The 19,376-nt window shown below is 43.8% G+C and overlaps 1 protein-coding gene across 1 annotated transcript in view; it reads right to left on the reverse strand.

Moving 5' to 3' along the window:
* T265_10681 (hypothetical protein) overlaps window positions 1-19,376 on the reverse strand; it is a gene marked incomplete at both ends in the record, with an annotated part of 100,422 nt that overhangs the window by 49,808 nt on the left and 31,238 nt on the right. Inside the window, 8 exons of the mRNA XM_009177136.1 lie at window positions 2,599-2,735; window positions 3,884-4,085; window positions 5,201-5,304; window positions 7,326-7,622; window positions 8,606-8,820; window positions 11,912-12,114; window positions 13,954-14,215; window positions 18,570-18,880. Of these exons, the coding sequence (XP_009175400.1) occupies window positions 2,599-2,735; window positions 3,884-4,085; window positions 5,201-5,304; window positions 7,326-7,622; window positions 8,606-8,820; window positions 11,912-12,114; window positions 13,954-14,215; window positions 18,570-18,880 (1,731 nt within the window). The remainder of the gene's footprint in view (window positions 1-2,598; window positions 2,736-3,883; window positions 4,086-5,200; window positions 5,305-7,325; window positions 7,623-8,605; window positions 8,821-11,911; window positions 12,115-13,953; window positions 14,216-18,569; window positions 18,881-19,376) is intronic.

Below are 19,376 nucleotides of genomic sequence, written 5' to 3' on the forward strand. Positions count from 1 at the left end.
CCCGCAGCAACAGAGACACCGTCGTTCTACTCCCATATCTCGCTCTACAGAGTACCGTTGGTACCATACTCAATTCGGTCGATCTGCTCGAAAATGCACAACTTGTTCATTCCGGGTGTTACCATCCGCAGAAACCCCACTAGAAAACCAACATGCCGGACAGTAGAGGCGAGCAGTTTCCCAGGCTTGGACTACAACACTTGCCGTCTCCTTCTCTTAGGTAGGAACTCCGGCCTCCGGTTTCTGGTCGACACGGGCGCCGATATTAGTGTAATACCCGTAACCGCTGCGAACACTAAACCGACGCCCTCCTTGCTTAAATTTCGGGCGGCTAACGGCACATACATTAAAACATGGACAACAAGCGCTAGACCTCAATCTCGGCCTACGTAGAGAATTCAGATAGTTTTTCATCATTCCAGACTCTGGGGGCAGATTTTCTGAGTCATGATAATTTACTAGTAGACTTAAAACGTCAAGGTCTACTTGCTGCACAACTCAATTAGCAGTCAGAGGAAAGCCAACAATTACGCCGGACGTTCGCCCCATAACGCTATCACCACACAGTTCTTCCTGCCACCCTGACTTACTCGGCAAATTTTTGGAGCTCTTAAGGCTCAATTTTCATCACGCAGAACCGATGCACTCCGTGGTTCATCATTTTGGCACACATGGAACTCCCATTCACTCACGTTCAAGACGATTTTATCCGGAAGAAGAAGAATTTAAGCACATGTTCCAGTTAGGAATTATTCGGCCGTACAAAAGCGTATGGTTTTCGCCACTTCACACGGTCCCAAAGAAAACCACAGTGAATTGCGGCGATTACCATATCATGCGCATTCACTACTTTGCATCTAAGCTAGCGGGCTGTGCAATATTTTCCCATGTTGATATCCTTCGGGCTTATCACCATTGTCCAATTCACCCCGAGGACATTCATAAAACTGCAATCACTACTCCTTTTGGTTTGTTCGAGTCTTTACATATGCCATTTGGTTTGAGAAATTCAGCTCAGACATTTCAGCGTTTTATCGACCAAGTATTTTCCGGTTTGTCATATCTTTTTGCTTAAGTAGATGACATTCCAGTTGCCAGTATTAGCATGGAACAGCATTTAGGACATTAAGGCCTTTTATTCACCAGATTGTGCGAACATGGGGTTGTTATCAACGCACAAAAATGTAATTTTGGCGTGTCCACATTAAATTTTCTTGGCCATAAGGTTAACCAGGATGGTGTATCACCTAATGACGATAAGCTTGATGACATCCGAAAATTTCCGTCACCAATTTCATTCAAACAACTTAAACGTTTTTTCCTTAACTTAAACAGACGCTTTATGAACCCAATTTGTTGATGCTCTACTATAACCCGAAAATTGGTTATATGGACAGAAAACGGGGAGCACTAACGACAGCTTTGTTAAGTGAAATGATTACAGTAGGTATATACATGAACAAGGGATTCATCGTATTGTAGATACAAGTTGATAAATCCTGTTGCAGGTTTCTGTGTCTTCTTCGCTGTTCTGGCGGCTACACGTGTTTCCTAGTGATCCGTGAGGGACGCGTCGTGATTCCTAAGCAGCTAGACTCCATCCTGTGCGCCGTGCATAGCTCTGCTGAGTTGTCCTGTTGCTGTGTTCTTTTCCTGTATGTAGGTACGTTTGCGTGTGTGTGTGTGGGTTTTAGCACATGACCTGTTACTACATTTATCAGAATTTAGACAGTCAATGTCAGATGAGTCACCCTTGCGTGTCGTAATTTGTAAGTGTAGGGAAAAAGGCGAATCCCGTGATCCAATGGGTGACCATGAGATTTGTGGTCAAGTTAGTNTGCGCACTGCTGATGATTCCCAATAAGGATGAAACAGCTGTACAGTGCTTCTCGGCTTTTCAGCATAAATTGGCTTCTCTTGCAGGATGAAATAACCACATAATTCAAACAGTCAATGTCAGACGAGTCACTTTTGCGCGTCGTGATTTGTAAGTGCAGGGGAAAATGCGAATCCCTGGCGTGCTTTGTGAGTGCTGGAAAAAAGGCACACTCGTGATCTAGTCGGTGGCGGTGAGCTGTGCAGCCATGTATGTGGGTGATGGGATGGCTTCAAGGTAACCGAATCGACCCCTTGGTCTCACCGATCACGCAATACAGACAAGTGGTCGCACGCTCTGTGGTACTGCTGAGTAAATGAAAATGCTTGAGTTCTTACTACCTGAACTTAATGAGTCCCGCTTTGGGTGAAGCGTGTAGTGAATTGCCTTCTCACCACCTACCAAGTCCTGATTCCGTGGAACAACATGTATTGGTGGGGAAAGCGTTGTGATTTTTTCGGATAGTGCTGGACGACCAAGGACAAACGTGTAGATATTCGATCCCCATCACCAAACGCCACAATGAATTTACAGTGCGGTTAATGACGCGGGGATAAGAGGAGACTTAATAAATTGGCTATTCATGTTTATTGGCTGCTTACTCCACCTAGTACACTTGTTTTACCAGAATCGGATGAGCTGAAAATGTACTGCTTTCACCATAATTGAGACATATCAAAGTTAGCTGAGAAACTAACAGCAGAAGATACTCTAAAACGTACTTTGCAACCGGTCACTGGATTGTAGTCCCATGATCCTTTGGTGCATTCCTCACATCTATCACCCTGTGTGTTTGGTGGGCAAATACATTTGCCAGTTATTTGATCACAGAGCTGACCGTTTGGACATGACGGGCACGCTGCGTTGGAAACAAAGTATCCATTATATTATTAAAGATTGTGGACACGATTGGGTTACCGCAAATTGATGAGGGAAGCGATGACAGATTGACAGTAGCAAAGGATTTTATTGGTCATGAATCAAGGGGAAGCTGATCGCATGGCCCATCATTCGGGAGAGTGATAAATGTTGAGGCTCTCAGGAAGTGCACTCTCTGATCAAGACTCGCATTGCTCGGCAAGCTAATTCAGTTGGCCGTCCGACCAGTCAACCTCTATCCATGGCTCCGTGAAGATTTATAACCTGAAGCAGACCACTATGGTCATATTACACTATTTTTCGACCGCTTTCTGGTAATTGTTGGTCATTACTGGCGTCCTGATATCACTATAGTACGAACACGAGTGATATGAGCACAATTACTACCTTATGGTTACGTTTCCTCATCCTCTAATGATCTCCTCAAACTCACCTCAAGTTAACACACCTAGTGTTTTCCGTTTGGTCACAGTCGTCTTATCTTAATGAATGCTCTATGATTGGAATTTTGAGTTCGCTCAATCATCTTGTCCTCTTATTTGTTAATTGAAATCTATGACAGGCGGTACTGGGCTATCAGATTCTACTTGATTCCTACTTATTGGATTTCCTATGTTGGGAAAGGCTGCCAATGGAAGTAGCAAGTTGAAGAATGGCCCATATATTAGCACCCATTAATCACTGTTGGTTTTTCGACGTGATCAAGAGTGTTGCCCCTCGGTGTTTCCTCATTCAATGTGGCCTTAATTGAAGTTATGAAGGCACAAATTCTCTAGGCAACCCTTCTTCAAGTGAAGCCTTAAGATCTACGTCGTATCTATGGCCTCCAAATTCCAAAATAATGGAATGATTTTACTCAAGCAAATTTCGCTGGCATTCTTTGGGATCAGGTTGAGAAAGTCTCTTTCAACAAACTTCGACTGGTTTATTTTATTAGAAAGAGACTACCCGTTGTTCGAAAACCAGATTTGGTTTGTTACTATTACTAAGATGCTTCCTTATCGGAAGACTGATAATAAATGCGTTTGGTAAGCGATGAAAGCTGTCGAGTACAAGTGTACTCAAACGAGTATCATGCTTGTACTGATACTGTAAACATTTAAAGCCATCGAAATAGAATCCACTCACGCTGGCATCCCTTTGCGGACACGCCGAAATAGCCTGGTTCACATTCGGTACACTGGCGTCCTGTCACATGTGGTGCACACCGGCACTGACCGGTCTGCATATCGCAACCCACTGCTCCACCCACCGTCCCGTCAACAATCGTACCGATCCCACAGTCACAGGCCAGACAGTTGGGACCGGTCACATTCCAGAAGTATCCAGCCTGCAAGATGAAAACACCCAATGTAAGAACAGGATATTGCTATTACTTAATTCATCCGGTGCTGGTCTCAAACTACCAGTAAGGAAAAAAATTAGAATAGTGACAGTAGCTTACAAGTGTTTATGCAAGGTGGACCACAAAATACTCGGTTTAAGCGTTCGATGGGCACCCCAATCAACCACCAGAGACAGAATCTTCCGTAGGTCTTACATATTTGGTCCAAATCTAGAGCTCGACTGTCTCCATCGTTTTTAAGTTTGAGAGTTAAGCACGAGTATTTACTACCTATGGTGATGATTGTGACGACGATGATAGTGAGTGAACGGGAGGATTGTGGCAATGGGGATAAGGATACTCGATATTCTGTCCTACCAGGAAGCACTAGGATAGTGGAGCCGTTACCGGGGCCCTTTCTCCATATCGTCAACATTCCTTTATTTGTCATTCTACTGCAAAATTTCTCAACGAGCCTGCGCTTCTTATCTTTGACTGAAAAGTGTTAGGAGAGGCACAAGTGATGAAGTGCCATTGGTCTATTTCTTCAAGGATGCCACCCACCTCTCTTACTGGTTCCATCGCTTTGTCTGTTGACGCTTTTTATCTACATGTGCACAGTTAAATACCATCAAACTTACAAAGCTACATAGTTAGGATAGATATCGATTCAGTCACACTGTTTCTTACCTTAACTGCTTTGAAGTTTTTAGACTGTTCCTGGTAAATGCTCACCTGTGTTGCTACAGTGCTGCTCCCCGTAGCAAACGGTCAAGGGATCACAAGAGGGTCCTGTGGTTCTGTGAATGTTACACTTGTAAGCTTTTGTTGAGAGTCCAAGCACGCTTGATCAGGACCGAATTAAATAACAGAGAATTAAATCACCCATATACCAGTAAGGCACTGTTGGACACTCGCACTTCTTAAGATATACTAATGAATTTGACTCGCGTTGATCGTATTAGTTCTATAATTTTAGAAAATCTTCAAAACTGCGGTCAAAACATGGAGGTCAGGTGAGTTCACGCTTAATTTTGCGTTCAGAGTGTTCACAGATGAACGGGAAACATGACAAATCTTAGAACATACCGGTAGTAACAAGACCAGTTGGTATTACTTACTTTACATTTGTCGCAGGTGATTCCCACTACGTTTTCCCCACACTTACAACGTCCATCCTCAGGATCACAAACTCGATCGATAGCACGGCTAGAACACATACACTCTGTAAGTGAAAAAAAGCAGAAAGAGGTGTACTGGTTTTCTGATATTGAACGCAACCGGTTTATTTGGTCTTATATAGTGCGCAAAATACTACTTGAAATAAACAGTCATTTTTGGATTTCTGGGATATCTCAGTATTTGGAACAATCAGTAATTTCCTTATATGGGTCAGAATTCGAAATCATCTAAATCAGTCTATTGCAAATACTATGTCAGGGAAAGTAGAAAGGCCTCTATGGAAAACACCTGCAATGGTCAAAGCAAGCACAAACACATACATCTGTAAGTGAAAAAAAAGCAGAAAGAGGTGTACTGGTTTTCTGATATTGAACGCAACCGGTTTATTTGGTCTTATATAGTGCGCAAAATACTACTTGAAATAAACAGTCATTTTTGGATTTCTGGGATATCTCAGTATTTGGAACAATCAGTAATTTCCTTATATGGGTCAGAATTCGAAATCATCTAAATCAGTCTATTGCCAATACTATGTCAGGGAAAGTAGAAAGGCCTCTATGGAAAACACCTGCAATGGTCAAAGCAAGCACATATTCAACAACTGCAGCAATTTTTAACAATCACGACAAAGACACAAACCTTACCAAATTCCCCAAAAATTCATACTTTAACTTCTGCCTATTTCTTGCTTCGTGCAGTGAATGGAACGAGACTCATCTACTTAAATTACTCTGTCTGGTGGAACATGGGATGCTCCGATCAGATTTGAATCCTCTCTGTGAGTGTGTCAGCCTGTCGTTCAAATGAGGCAATAGCCTAGTTTGTTAGGTGGATTGTGTACATCATCACATCATGCAGGAAAACCATGGCACCCTCTCAGTTGCCATGGCCATGGCTGGAAGTCCCACTGTGTGTCTTCTGGTTCCTTTCCAGAACCACCATTATAGGTCCACCACTGAGAGCTTGATAACAGAAATCCGGTTGCTTTATTCACGCATCAAGAACAATAAAGCCTCCATCTCTCTAGTCACTAGGGGTTGCATAGCTCCAATCAAAGTTCCGGATGGTGCGATTCGTGTTGTATTTCTCTCTTGGATATGGCTGTAATTTATCCATGGACCTTCTGCCACATCTGTGCATTCCAGGTGTGACGTGTGCTGAAACATACCAAGATCCAACTTGAAGGATCTGTGTGGCTTTGAATAACTTCAGTTGACTTCATATGGCAAGCAGACATCTTCCCTTTGCCTTCTCAGAAGTCATTATTCCGATTTCACGTGCCTTTTTGCTTGATTCGATAAAGTCTGCAGATGACCTTCGTGTTTCTGCTACAACTTAGCGGTACTAACTGCTGTCTTTTCGAGATTGAATTCAACATCTTTCATGATCATGCCATACTGACCCGCATGTCGTGTCTCAGGTTTGCCCGATTATTGGTGCTTGATCACGGTTCCAATGTAAGGACCGTGCAATTATTGGTCATAAGTCATGAGTAATTTAATACAGCATCACTCAACACATGAGCTGCATGCCCAGTATATGGTCTAAAGTTATTGATAATTATTACGTTTCTATTTGTCAACCTATGATTGTTTGAATCACATGTCTGGGATGTCTCCAAAAGTATTTCACAGTAGCCGCGTTAAATTAGTTTGATGGCATCCATGTTCAAGCCCGAATATGCGTTTTACGTAGTTTCGTAAAATTTGGATGCCAACATACCGTACCCTTAATCTGGAAGTATCAAAAAAGGTGTCCTCGAGGAGTGGTGATCCAGTCCACAAATCGAATTCTACCATGCACATCCTGTTTTCAAAGTAACACTGTAATCTAACGTACCTTCAGTCGCCCCTAATTGGACCATTTCGAGTGTGACAGGTTCATTAGAGATTTCATCTGTAAAACGTCTGAAACACGAAAGTTGCATAGGTGGCATGTTTAAGGTGATCTTATTTGTGTCTGTAGAGCCTCCCTGGTTTTAGGCATGGGTCGAATTTACGGGCACGGTTAATTCTAACTTGAAACCTCGAGGTTTCCTCCCTCTACTACGAATAAGCAACCAACCTGTACATGTATCCGGACCAAGACTGTAGTATCCAGGAGCACACTTAGAGCAATCCAGTGTGCCACCGAATCCATGTTTGCATACACATTGCCCGGTCACCTGATCACACGGAGGTCGAACATTCTGTTGCGTACCAAGCGGGCTACACTGACATGGAGGACATCCTGCGTCCACATTGCCACGACCAGCCACACAGCGATCACAACGCACACCTTCATAGCCAGGACGGCAAGTACACTGACCATCACCAAGTCGACAGGTTGGAGACACACTTCCCATCTCATGACAGTTGCAGGCTATAGGTGGAAGTCAGAGAAAAGTGCAGCTCACGGAAAAAGGCGCGCGATAAAACGCACGAGCAAACTCTGACCTACAAAACCTACCACAAAGAAAGATTTCTGCACAGCTGGACAAAAAGTTCAAACTCAGTAGCAAAACAACTAAAACTAACTACATTATTCACATCTTACGAAGTCGCCGAAGTGATGTAACTTAGTCAGTCGTATCACGATTGAAAGGCGCGGTCATCAGGCTTGCGGGTGATGGTAGGTGATTAGTTCCGCTGTCGTGGCTCAACATCCTATAGATGCTGAAAGTCTTGTACGTCTTGTACGTGAATTTGCGTCCACTATGCTATGTACGACTTCTAAAGACTCATTTCTTAATCCACTTTTTCGCAAAAACGCCTATCACGCTCGCTATTGCACATTCACCAGGTAGTATGGCTAACTGAAAAATGATCGCCTTATAAAGACATACATATTACTACCACTGAAAAGATATATGCACCCAGTGGTCCATGTGGACAATACCTGCTCCTAATTCACGAAAGGAAAGGTATTCCTGTCTGATGAGACATTAACTCCCCGATTATTATCTTTGCGAATATCTGAGACAATTTACTGAAAGATGAACTTCCTGATGGATGGCCGATTTATTTTTCTGCGTAGTCCAATTCTCAATACTATAGAATTGAAGCTCACAAAATAACAATCCTGTAGCCAACACAAGTCGCTGGTGTGAAGTTGAACTAAGGGAGTAGCAGCAACTTGGGATTAGAGAGAAAACGATCGTGGCCAGTTTCTCGACACTGGTGTGATGCCTCACCTTCATAGAATATAGTCAAATTGGCTCACAATATGTTTGATCTGCCACCAAGTACAGACATAGTGAGAAAGGAACGGTCGTTTTATGTATTCACAGTGAAGTGGACAGCTGTAGTACGGATCACAGAGGGATATTTATGCTTTCAAGATAAGCAAAGGAGCAGCCAACTTACGTCTACAAGCCTGTCCTAGGAGCGGGTCTCCGTGTGTACCTTCGGCACATGCATCACAGCGAGGTCCGGCCGTGTTGAACCCACAAATACACAGTCCAGTTGTACCGTTGCAACCAACCGCCCCACGACCGCAGTCACATTTTCTGCACGGAATCCCCTTCTCTGGTTGCCCATAGTAGCCTTCAATGCACAGCTCGCAATAACGCCCCCGAGTGCTACGCGAAGAAAAATACAGAGCACGGCATCAATATGGTATTGCGACGACTAGTGTGTTGTTCAAATAAGGGGTTGGTACGCACTGTACTCAGTGGAGGTGAATCAAACAGCGTTTCATACTCAAGGCAAATAAATCTAACAAGATGGTTTACTCAGTGGATTTGAGTATATAACACCTGAGGACTTGGACACTGTACTAAGGGTTAAATTGTGGTAGACGGAGATATTGTACAGTACAATACCAGTACAATCTGAAGTTACTGAAAGAACTGTAGTTGAGCTCCAACTTCGCCAAATTAAAGGACAGCCTCTAGGTTCAAAGGACGGGAAATCCTGTATATAAAATTCAGTATAACGACTGCACTAATAACAAACATTTGGTGTTTTGTCCCTCGGAATTCGCTAGCAAAAGAGGAGGATAACTAAGTCTCAGAGAAATACAGACGAATATTGGGTGCCGGTCATGGAAAAAATGCATTACATCCTCAGCTTTAAGGAGATAAGTGTAAAAGTTCCCAAACTGGGGGCACTGCTCACGTTGAAGTGAAGAACGGGAAACCCGCTGAAAACCGTCAAGTATCCTGCTGTAAAAGGAGTAGAGTGTCCAAAGCCGGAGAGCATCTGAACAGCCACCTAAGATCAGCAGAGCTAGACAAGAGGCTACATCAGCATGGGTGGATTGCACCGGATTGAACTCCAAATCGAACAAAGCGCAGGCAATACCCAACCAGCCCAACCTTCGCAGCTGCCAGCGACCCACGAAAATCAGTAAATTTCGGAAACACCTCAAGAGGGACAATTAGCCGGACTGGTCTTAACAATCAGCTACTACACTAAGTGGCAAGTTCGATGGACGTCTAACAATAGTTTGGTTTAACATGAGGAAGATATCTCGCTACCTGGTGCCCTACTAGTCTGAAAATCCGACCGAACTTTCAACATACTCAACTGGTATGAAGAGTTGTTTGTGTATATATCAGAAAATAGTATGTCAGAAAACAATACACCATGCCGAGGCTCTGACTACCGATGGCGGCCTGAGATTAAACCACTACCAAATCCTGGTCAGAATGTGTTCATTTGAACCATGAATGACATTCCACAGGCATTTTGTGACTGTTCAGCATTCCTCGCAGAGTTTGTATCTTCTGGTCTAAACAGCAAATTGTTGAGTGAAGTTAAACCTGTCATAATTGGCCCACATTCCTACAGTGGATTAACTTACGTGCTTGACACGCTTGCCCATCAAGGAATGCTTATGAAGTTTGTAAACTTAATACGAGAGTATACGGTGAGCTCCCTCGAAGCTTCCATCTACAGAGCGGTGTCCGTCAGGGGTGCCCACTCCCTCCGTTCTTATTTGATTTCGCGACCAATGAGATAATGAGGCTAACGGTGGAAGGTCTTCAAAACCCCTTTGTTCAGATAGCCTCTGGCCAAAACCTTGTCGACCTTCTTCTCGTCTTCGAAGAGGAGAAAAGCAAAGTCATCTCGTCCTTTGGTATGGTGTAAGGTCATGCTTGTGGACTTGCAGTCACTGTGCACGCCACTCACAACCCAGGGGGAGGCACTCGAAGTTGTGGAGCATTTTACATACGTTAGAAGTTGTATTGGTTCTGATCGTAGTGTGAGAAAGGAGGTCAATGCATGAATCTGCAATCAGGTTTGTTAATTTGAGACATCTATGGCGTCAAAACGGTATATCTCTGAAGCTCAAGGGACGTGTGTATTAGGCTACCGTACAGCTTGTCTTACTTTATGGCTGTGACTTAACGTGTTCGATCAGTGGAACTCAGACGTCTTAGGTGTTCGACGAACGTTGTCTCAGAACCATAGCTCGTGCGCATTGGTGTCGGTGAATCCGTAACTCGGCAACTTGAAAGCGAGTTTTCGGTTGTGCGGGGGGAGGGAGGGTGGTTCCATTCAAGAGTGACCAACATCGGTTAGGTCATGCATTGGGCATGCCAAACCATCGTTTGCCGAAGAGATTTCTGCCCTTCGTGGCTAATTTAGAGTGCCGGAAGCAGAGAAGTGGCCAACCTTTGAGCTGGCAGAGGTTACGCAAAGACTGGGTGCTTCGGGTGCCACTCTCTACTCGGAAGGGGACCGTGTGATCTCCACTGTGCCTGGTTAGAGACGCTGAAAGACATGGTTGCTAATCGATGTCAATGGCGTTTGCGTCGTTGATTTCTATCCAGATTGCCCGAATGGTGTCTGGAAGTGCAAGCACTTCGAAATAATTTTAGTAAGGTAGTACTAATTTCCTTCTGTGTCTGCTTTTATTTTTTTTGTTCAAAATAAAGCTTTCAAATAAATCGTGGTTGCATGGCAGTGAAACATCGGTGCTGAACACTGATGTGGTGCTGTCCATGATGATGATGATGATGAGCCTACACTAGGGGACAGATAATTCGGTGTCGGGGGAATGTTCAGTTACAGTACCACTCTCAAGTGACGTTCATCGATGCCACAAGACCAAGAAGCACAGTACAGCTGCTGAGAACCACCAGCAGTACCCGTCCCATTAACTTTCATGATGACCCGAACTTGCGACCCTCAGGTTGTAGCTGAACGCTGTGAACTTATGGCCACGAGTGACTGAAAGGAAATATGTTCATCTCACACCATCAGATCTGTGGATACATTCATGTATCGTATGAGTTGCTAAGTATTAATTGTCGAATTTGAATACATGTATCCATCAAAACTTTGTCACTTCATCAAACTGAACAGCAGATCATAGGATGATGCATGATCCAGCTCTAAATTTCTTTATTCTATGGGGTCCCAGCAATCATTTTCCAGTCTTGTGGATTCATATTCGCTCGTTTGGAGCTTGAAAATAATCAGTGTTCCTTACCACATGAATGGGAAGCCAGATGTCAATCACCCTAATAGACATCATACCAGATAGGGTAGGATCCACGACGTCTGTTCTGGGAATTCGTTCATCCTACTGGCTATCAATTCCTTAACCCCTAAGGGAGTTCATTCGGCTAGATGCTTCCCTAACTGTAAACTCTTTGATCAGACCAATGCCAGTGTACTGCCGAACACCGGAGCCCGAGTAACCATAAAATAAATACTCACAAATCTTCACAGTCCAAACACAAATAAGGTCGAAGATCTGTCGGAGGCGATTGTTCGTTGGCTACACATGAATCTGTCTTCTTATTGGCCAGATTGGGACATTCACATGGTTGACAAGCCGTTGGACTTCCAGACTTTGGATCCCCGTAGAAGCCTGGCGCACATAGCTCACATTTATCTCCAGCTGTGTTGTGTTGGCAGTCCTGAAGTTCGAAGTGCGGAGAGAGAACGTGATAAAATGATTGTACATTCAGCGGTATGGACTAACGTGGTTTGAGTTTTTCTTCGGTGATGGAAACCAGTATACGTGCCTATAGGACATGTATCCGGAAAGGAAAATCGGTTAAATGAGTGAGGCTGTCCCGGATTAGTGCAAAAAACACTCATGAGGTGCGAGTTCATATTCTCTCCCTCATGTCTTTGCTGCAAATAGTATCATTTGAATGCCATTGGAATGGAGTGTGCAGCAAATGATTTCAATGTCGACTTGACCGATCGACCACTGAAAAACTGGCTGGAAACTGCCAATTAACTGGATCTTCACCACGTTTATAATGTATCTCATGACCCAGCTGTTAAGCGGTTCTTATCACATGACTACAAAGCCTCTGGACAAACATTTTTTGGCATCGCATGATCCTTAAATGTCGGCCATGTTTGTGGACTAGGTTGAAACCACGCCGAGTTCGAACCCCGGCACGGCCAACATAAAACACTGTTGGTGAACTCTAGTAAGAGAGAAACTGGGGTCCAGTGCTTCTCCACCCCACTGGCGTGGATAACCTAGAACAATCGTTCCAGGCCAGGAGGAAGACTGCTCAAACGAAAGTGATGTGAGCGTGAATTCTAAAAATCCCCGAACAACCAACAGCTAATCCAAGGACAGAACTATAATGCTGATGAACATCCGATTGTATTGTTGCAGACATACTTGTCATTGATTGCGGTGTCAATGTTTTGTTTAACCAAGTGTCGATCATTTCATATTGAGACAACTGATTCTCTCCATTCCCCGAGGTATTTGTTGGACTGGGGCATTCTAGGGCCACAGTCGGGCAATGCTCAGCCACAGAGATAGGGCAAAAACACTCCGTAAACTGCGTAGAGGACAAATGTTTGGTCCAATCGACAGGATGACGGTTGCTTTTGGAGGTCTTCAGAGTTTCACGCGCTTTCACGTAGATTGTATTTATCTGGGAGAACTTTAAAGGTACGTACCGTGACGAGCAACTAAGAATGGCCTTTCACCGATCATAATCCACAAAAGTGTGCCCCCTCCCTGCAATCAGCATTCACGTTGTACATAATATTAATTTTTTGCATGTACTGAGAAATGCTTTCCTCAGGGGAAAACATTTCCAGAACACTTTGGAGTACTCCGTCAGTAGAGATGTTTCCACGTCAGAAATGACCAAGAAGAACCTTCTCACATGAATATGCATCGCAGCAATGAAGTTCCACCTGGATCCGCGAATTTCAACAGCTGTTTCCAGGAATGAAAAGTTTTCCATTTTATTTGCACTGAGCATATCATGAATTTTTCACACACATGATTCATACTAACACAATATAGACAATGGCCACCATCATCTAATCGCTTTTTCGTCTGGTTAGACTCGAATAGCATCTTTGGCGCTACTCATCTTGGAAATCCTGAAGGAATAATTAGAAGAGTTTTTGAATTGAAACAGTCAACCATCCGTCGTTCGGACCTTTTGGTGAATCAATCAGGCAGAGCAGGTGAGTGGAGCCTTCCCTCGCCGAAAGAGCGAGCTTCGGTGCAAAAGTTTCAGCACACACGAATTTATCACATTGGTTTAGGGGTTTACCGATCTTTGAAATGAGCGATCCATACTCTGATTCACAGCCACACCCAATAGTCCAGGTCAGCGAAGCTGTTGTTGACTAGTGTTCTAAGACCTAAGTAGTCATAAGTTTCGTGAGATTTGGATTTTAAATATAAGGATAATAAACCAGATTACACGCTTGTCAAAAAACTGAGTTGTTTGGGTAGTAACGACGTTAGTCTGGCTTTCACTCACTGTGCATTTACCCGTCCGTTCGTCACAGTGAGCCGAATGACCATGGCATTCACAAGGCACGCATTTTTCAACTTGGCCGCGCCACATTCCCAGTATTGTAGGTTGTTCCGTTGTGACGTTCACGTCCTGTGAACGCCAGTACCCAAACGCACAAGATTCGCACGAAGTTCCGGTGTGACCAACTGGACAGATGCACTCTTCGAGACTGGGAATTCGGCCGTCTGGGTCACGCTCCGCCCTCTCAAGTTTAACTTGGCGTAATCTTCAACGAAAATAAAGGACGAAGATGAACTGTTCAGTGAAAGACTGAAATAGACGAGTTCATAAGGCATGAATGGGTTCTGTGTCAACCAAATTAAGTCATTTGCACACGAATTCGACCTTGATAGGAGACTCAACTTAATCCAGCTGAATCCCTCGTTTATCGTAGTCTGCGTCTTTGACAAGACTCAAGGAGATCGAAACCGGTCATGGGCTGTCGAAGAGCTTTCAGAAGCCTTATGATTAGACAGTAAGTTAGTTCAGCTCCACGAGCTATCGGCAGTGTAGTTTACGCACTAGCCTAGCTATTCCTGAGGCCTGTGATAAGTTAATTTAAAGTGACTGAAATTCATCCATTGTGGCCACACTTGTTTAGATGTACAGTGGTGAAGAATACATTAGCCTGCCAAACTTGAAGACCGTTTATGAAGGCCATCCAGAGGAATATTAATGTAGCTTAGAGTCGCAAGTATATGGATAAGCAAGTGGTGAAATCTTCATACTGAATATGATTTCAGATTTAAACACCGCCAAGGCTGATATTGGACTGGGACTTCCTCAGGTCTCAGTCGGTGACTTGTATTAGCTTGCCATTGTGGACTCTCTGCGTACTTATGACACTTTTATGCGTGGCATATGGCGCTGAGTTTAAAATGTTTGCCATTTAATCTCACATCAGACCCAGTATAACGGACACTTTGTGCCTGATGTGCGAGTATTGATTGTGTTAGCGCTTACCACGCCTTGAAGAGCATTCAACATTATTTGTCCTTTCTTCGCGTGTTTCCGTACCAAAATTTTTGCATACGTTGGGATTCATCCCATCTGACTTGAACTGTTGGTGGCATGAAATCAAAAGAGACGTTCCTCTCTTTTATCTCATCTCTTCCTGTTACCCTTTCGCATTCGTTGCTTGCATTCACTTTTTATGTTTCTGACCATGCTCTTCAAAAATAAATAAATAAATAAATAAATAATAGTGTTCTGTAATATTTTCCCCTTCCACATCTATCTCTTGTACTCACCTTTTATGTTTGCGATCATGTCCATTAAAAAAAACGAGCGACTGACATAGTCGCTCCCTAGTCTGAGCACAATCATTCCGATGCAGTGGAGAGCGCGTATGAAAAGGATTCCGTCCACCCAGCGCCGAGTACTATGAGATGCGGTCGGTTATTCCGCATTTGGCGAGATTGTTCGAGATCACAGCCTTCTGATCCGAGTCCAAAGTGCATGTGTAAACACCAAGGAAGACCTGGTCGCTGCTTGGGGCGACAGTCTACACAACAGCGTTGACGGTCGCGATTTACGAGAGTTGATCGCTTCGCCTCTGTCGAATGGATGGATTGTTTCCAGGACGAGTGTTTCCTCTAATATTTATTTGCAGTATCCAGCTCCTGTGCAAGCCACCAAGGACGAGTTAGAAGCACTCGGTATGATCACGGAGGCCAGATGATGTTCACGCGTGGAAACTGTGGCCGACCGAAGAGTTTGGTGCATATTCTACAGTCCTTCTGGATCACGCATGATGCTAGGTGTGCTCGTCATAATCGGGTTGCAAGGGAACTCGCAAAACGCTCCCGTCAACTTGGATACACCCTGTTTTATGAGTTGAAACCATCTACGTCGACTTCTTTCATGAGACCTAACCTAATCGCCGTTTGGGAGCGTTGAGCAACTGTGTTAGACGTACGTATAGTATCGGTGGGCGCGGAATGACTATTTGGAATGAGAAAAATCAGAAGTACAGTGCCGACGATTGTTCCCCCACCATAGTCTCAGCTCTACGTCCAGTCGAGTGTGATGTCGACCTTTTGGTCCACCAACCGATGATAATTTCTTATTGAGGGATCTGGTTTCTTTAACCCGCCGAGGCTGTTATTAGACTGAGACTTCCTAAGGTCACAGTGAGTGACTTGTGTTTTCTTGCCATTTTTGACTCTATATATTTAAAACACTAATGTGTGGTGCATGGCGCTGATTGTTCATTCTTTCCATTAAGTTTCACACCTGACCCAGTGTGATGAACACTCTATGTCTGATGGGTGAGCCTTAATTGTGCTGGCGCTTACCGCGCCAGTACTTGGCATTGTTTGTCCTTTCTTCAGTTGCTGGTCTTTAGACGCGTTTTTCCATATCAAACATTCTTACGTACGTTAAGATTCATCTTGTCTGACTGGATCTGTTAGTGGCGCTGTTTCGAATGGGACGATTCCTTCGTTTTATCCATTCTTTTCCTGTAACACTTCCACATCTATCGCTTGAATTTATTTTCACCATGCTTTTCGAAAATAAACGATACTATCAGTAGCGTTTTTCATTGGCGAGTAAATCGCAGCCTAGAATCAGAATGACGAACAAACATTGTGGCATTCTGAAAAACCGTAAAATCTAATGGGACACAGTGAAACAAACTGCTTCACAAAGCATCTACAGATGTCAGCAGGATGGGTCTGCGAAACTTATACAGTGTTTGAGTTGCTTTAGAGAAGGATCAATGCCTTCCGAAGCTTTGCTCATGGTAGAACTTCAGAGTCCGTTTTCACACAAGTGAATGGACTGGTTTATCATGTCCTACTTCATGACCTTGAAATTGTGTACCGGCCATTGTGTAATTTCGCAAAACATCATGGGAAACAAAAAGTGGATGAAAAACACGGTAAAACCATGAGTCTTGCATCCGTTCGACGTTGCATCAAGTAACCAGGCCAAAGCAACTAGAATTTCCGGTCTTCACGTTCAAAAACAGCGAACGAATCGTCCGTCAATTATCAAATAACAAGGTGTTGAGTCTCCCTTAACTGGCTGTCTGTCTGCTGTAATTAGCTTGGCTGTTAGACCGATGTCCATCATCGAGATATCGCAAATTTGATTGGTTCCATCAAATACAGGCTTCATTCTCGAAAGGAGATCTATCTGGCCTGGTATCAAACATGGATTTTACTGAAGAGCAGCAAAACTCCGCCCAAAATACGGAGGAATTCTCACGTAACTAATCTGCCTGTTTCAAAATGGTTCTGTATCGCTCTTGACAAAGACTGGTGGGCAAAAGACCGATTTTCATACTTCGTGCGTAAGGAATTCCTCGTTCAAAGTTTAGACCTTCTACGTGTTTTTCCTTGTACTGAGTAAAAGTTACGTAAAGCAATCACAAAGCTTTTCCAGGGAGGATAGGACCAAGTGGAAAGTTGGCTTTGTTGATTACAGTGAAATACCCGGGTCGTAATAGGCTTTGCAACAATCTTATCCCTTATCTCTCAATCTGCTTTCACCTGTTCAGGTGAAAATAGCAAGAGGGTGCGGTTTCGGAGATAGTGACCGCGTACTGAGTATGCCAATGGATTTGTGCAGCACGGTACCCTAATTAACATGATGAATAAGCAAGCTTTTTCCTTGTCTGAGTAAAAGTTACGTAAAGCAATCACAAAGCTTTTCCAGGGAGGATAGGGCCAAGTGGAAAGTTGGCTTTGTTGATTACAGTGAAATACCCGGCTTGTAATAGGCTTTGCAACAATCTTATCCCTTATCTCTCAGTCTGCTTTCACCTGTTCAGGTGAAAATAGCAAGAGGGTGCGGTTTCGGAGATAGTGACCGCGTACTGAGTATGCCAATGGATTTGTGCAGCACGGTACCCTAATTAACATGATGAATAAGCAAGCTGTGCATGCAGAATCCATTATGGTAAGATTGGTTGTCATGACAAACAGCAGTGTTTGCGTAACCCTCTGAAAAACTGCTGTACATTTGCTTGTCCGGAGATGCCAAGGATGGACCAAGCTTAAGCTTGGTGTTTCGAGACGTGCTGGTGATCCTTCTAAGAACAGTTCATTCTACAGCAGGAACCACTTTCAATCAGTCTTTCGAAATGGTTCAGCTAGAGAAAAAGGGTTTCCGTAACTTTTGCCACATCTGACATGTTTGCTTACGTCCTACTCAAGACTGGCGGAAATGAAACTAATGAATGTGATAATCATGTATTGCATATTTGTAGACATTTAACGGGTTAGCTAAGTACCCTATGTACATCCAGAAGACAGGAGACGAAGTTTTAATTCATGAATATGAAATTTCACAACTTGGAACATATTGCGGAAATTGGACCTTCGTTGCAGTAATAAAGCACCTAAATGGGGTTGTCGTCTGAGCGAAAATTGAAGTTGATGAGACCGTGACATAAAACAAGAAGCCACAGTTTCCATCCACAGTTTATGAGTGACGATCTACTGCATTTCGTAGAAGCAAGTTGGAGAGAGCCCTGCGGCTTAACCTGAAGCCGTTACCTAAGTCAAAGAACACAACGATCAGGACAAGTGACACTGCATTCTGAAACCATTCGACTCCGCATTCAAACTTACTCAATCGTGGCTTGGTCGCTTATATACTTCACTTTAATCAAGAACCTGTCCAACTTAGACAAGACTGCGACCATATCTGCAATGGTAGCTGGTCGTCCGGGCAGCTGAATTCCATTGCTTCCACCGTAAGGAGCTATCCTGCTGCTTGCCAGGCTTCCCTGAGAAAGATCAATTGGAATACGGTCCAAAGGCACGGAGGAAGGCGGTTCCACAAGCACTCTGAAGGAGGACTCACTCAGAGGTATCTCAATGATCAAATGATTGGCTCGATAATCTGGAGGAAGCATATACGCCAAACGATACCCATTGCCCTGGAAATGGGAAACAGGAAAACTTGCATCCCACAAAACGAATGATGAACATGAAAAAGCAGGTCTTTTGACTGCTTTTGTCACCGGTAGGATGAAAATCTTAGTTTGAAGTTGACACATATATTCCTGCACATAAACCTGTCCGCTACTTTATAACGACAAAGGATTTAGTCCCGCATTGAAGCCAGTCTATGCTGAAAAGCCGTTTCTGTTTCACCCTTATTGGGAATCAAAAGTAGTGCGAATTTCCAGAGACTCTGAATTTCGAACCTGAGAACTTTCTGCCAGTAGTTGAACGGTTAACCTTCTGGCCGCGAGCAGCTAAGCAGCAATTTAATTAGCTCTCACGTTGCTCTCATATAGCGCCGCTCATCTTTCAAGCATGGAATCCACATTACGTCTTCTCCTGAGCCGCATACTGACTGATGGTAACGTGGGGGGATTTGGTGGTGTTCAATAAAGAGTAAAAGCTGACCAAATTGCCGATCAGTCGAAG

The sequence above is a fragment of the Opisthorchis viverrini genome (assembly GCF_000715545.1).
Source record: "Opisthorchis viverrini unplaced genomic scaffold opera_v5_393, whole genome shotgun sequence".
In the NCBI taxonomy this organism is placed as follows: Eukaryota; Metazoa; Platyhelminthes; class Trematoda; order Opisthorchiida; family Opisthorchiidae; genus Opisthorchis; species Opisthorchis viverrini.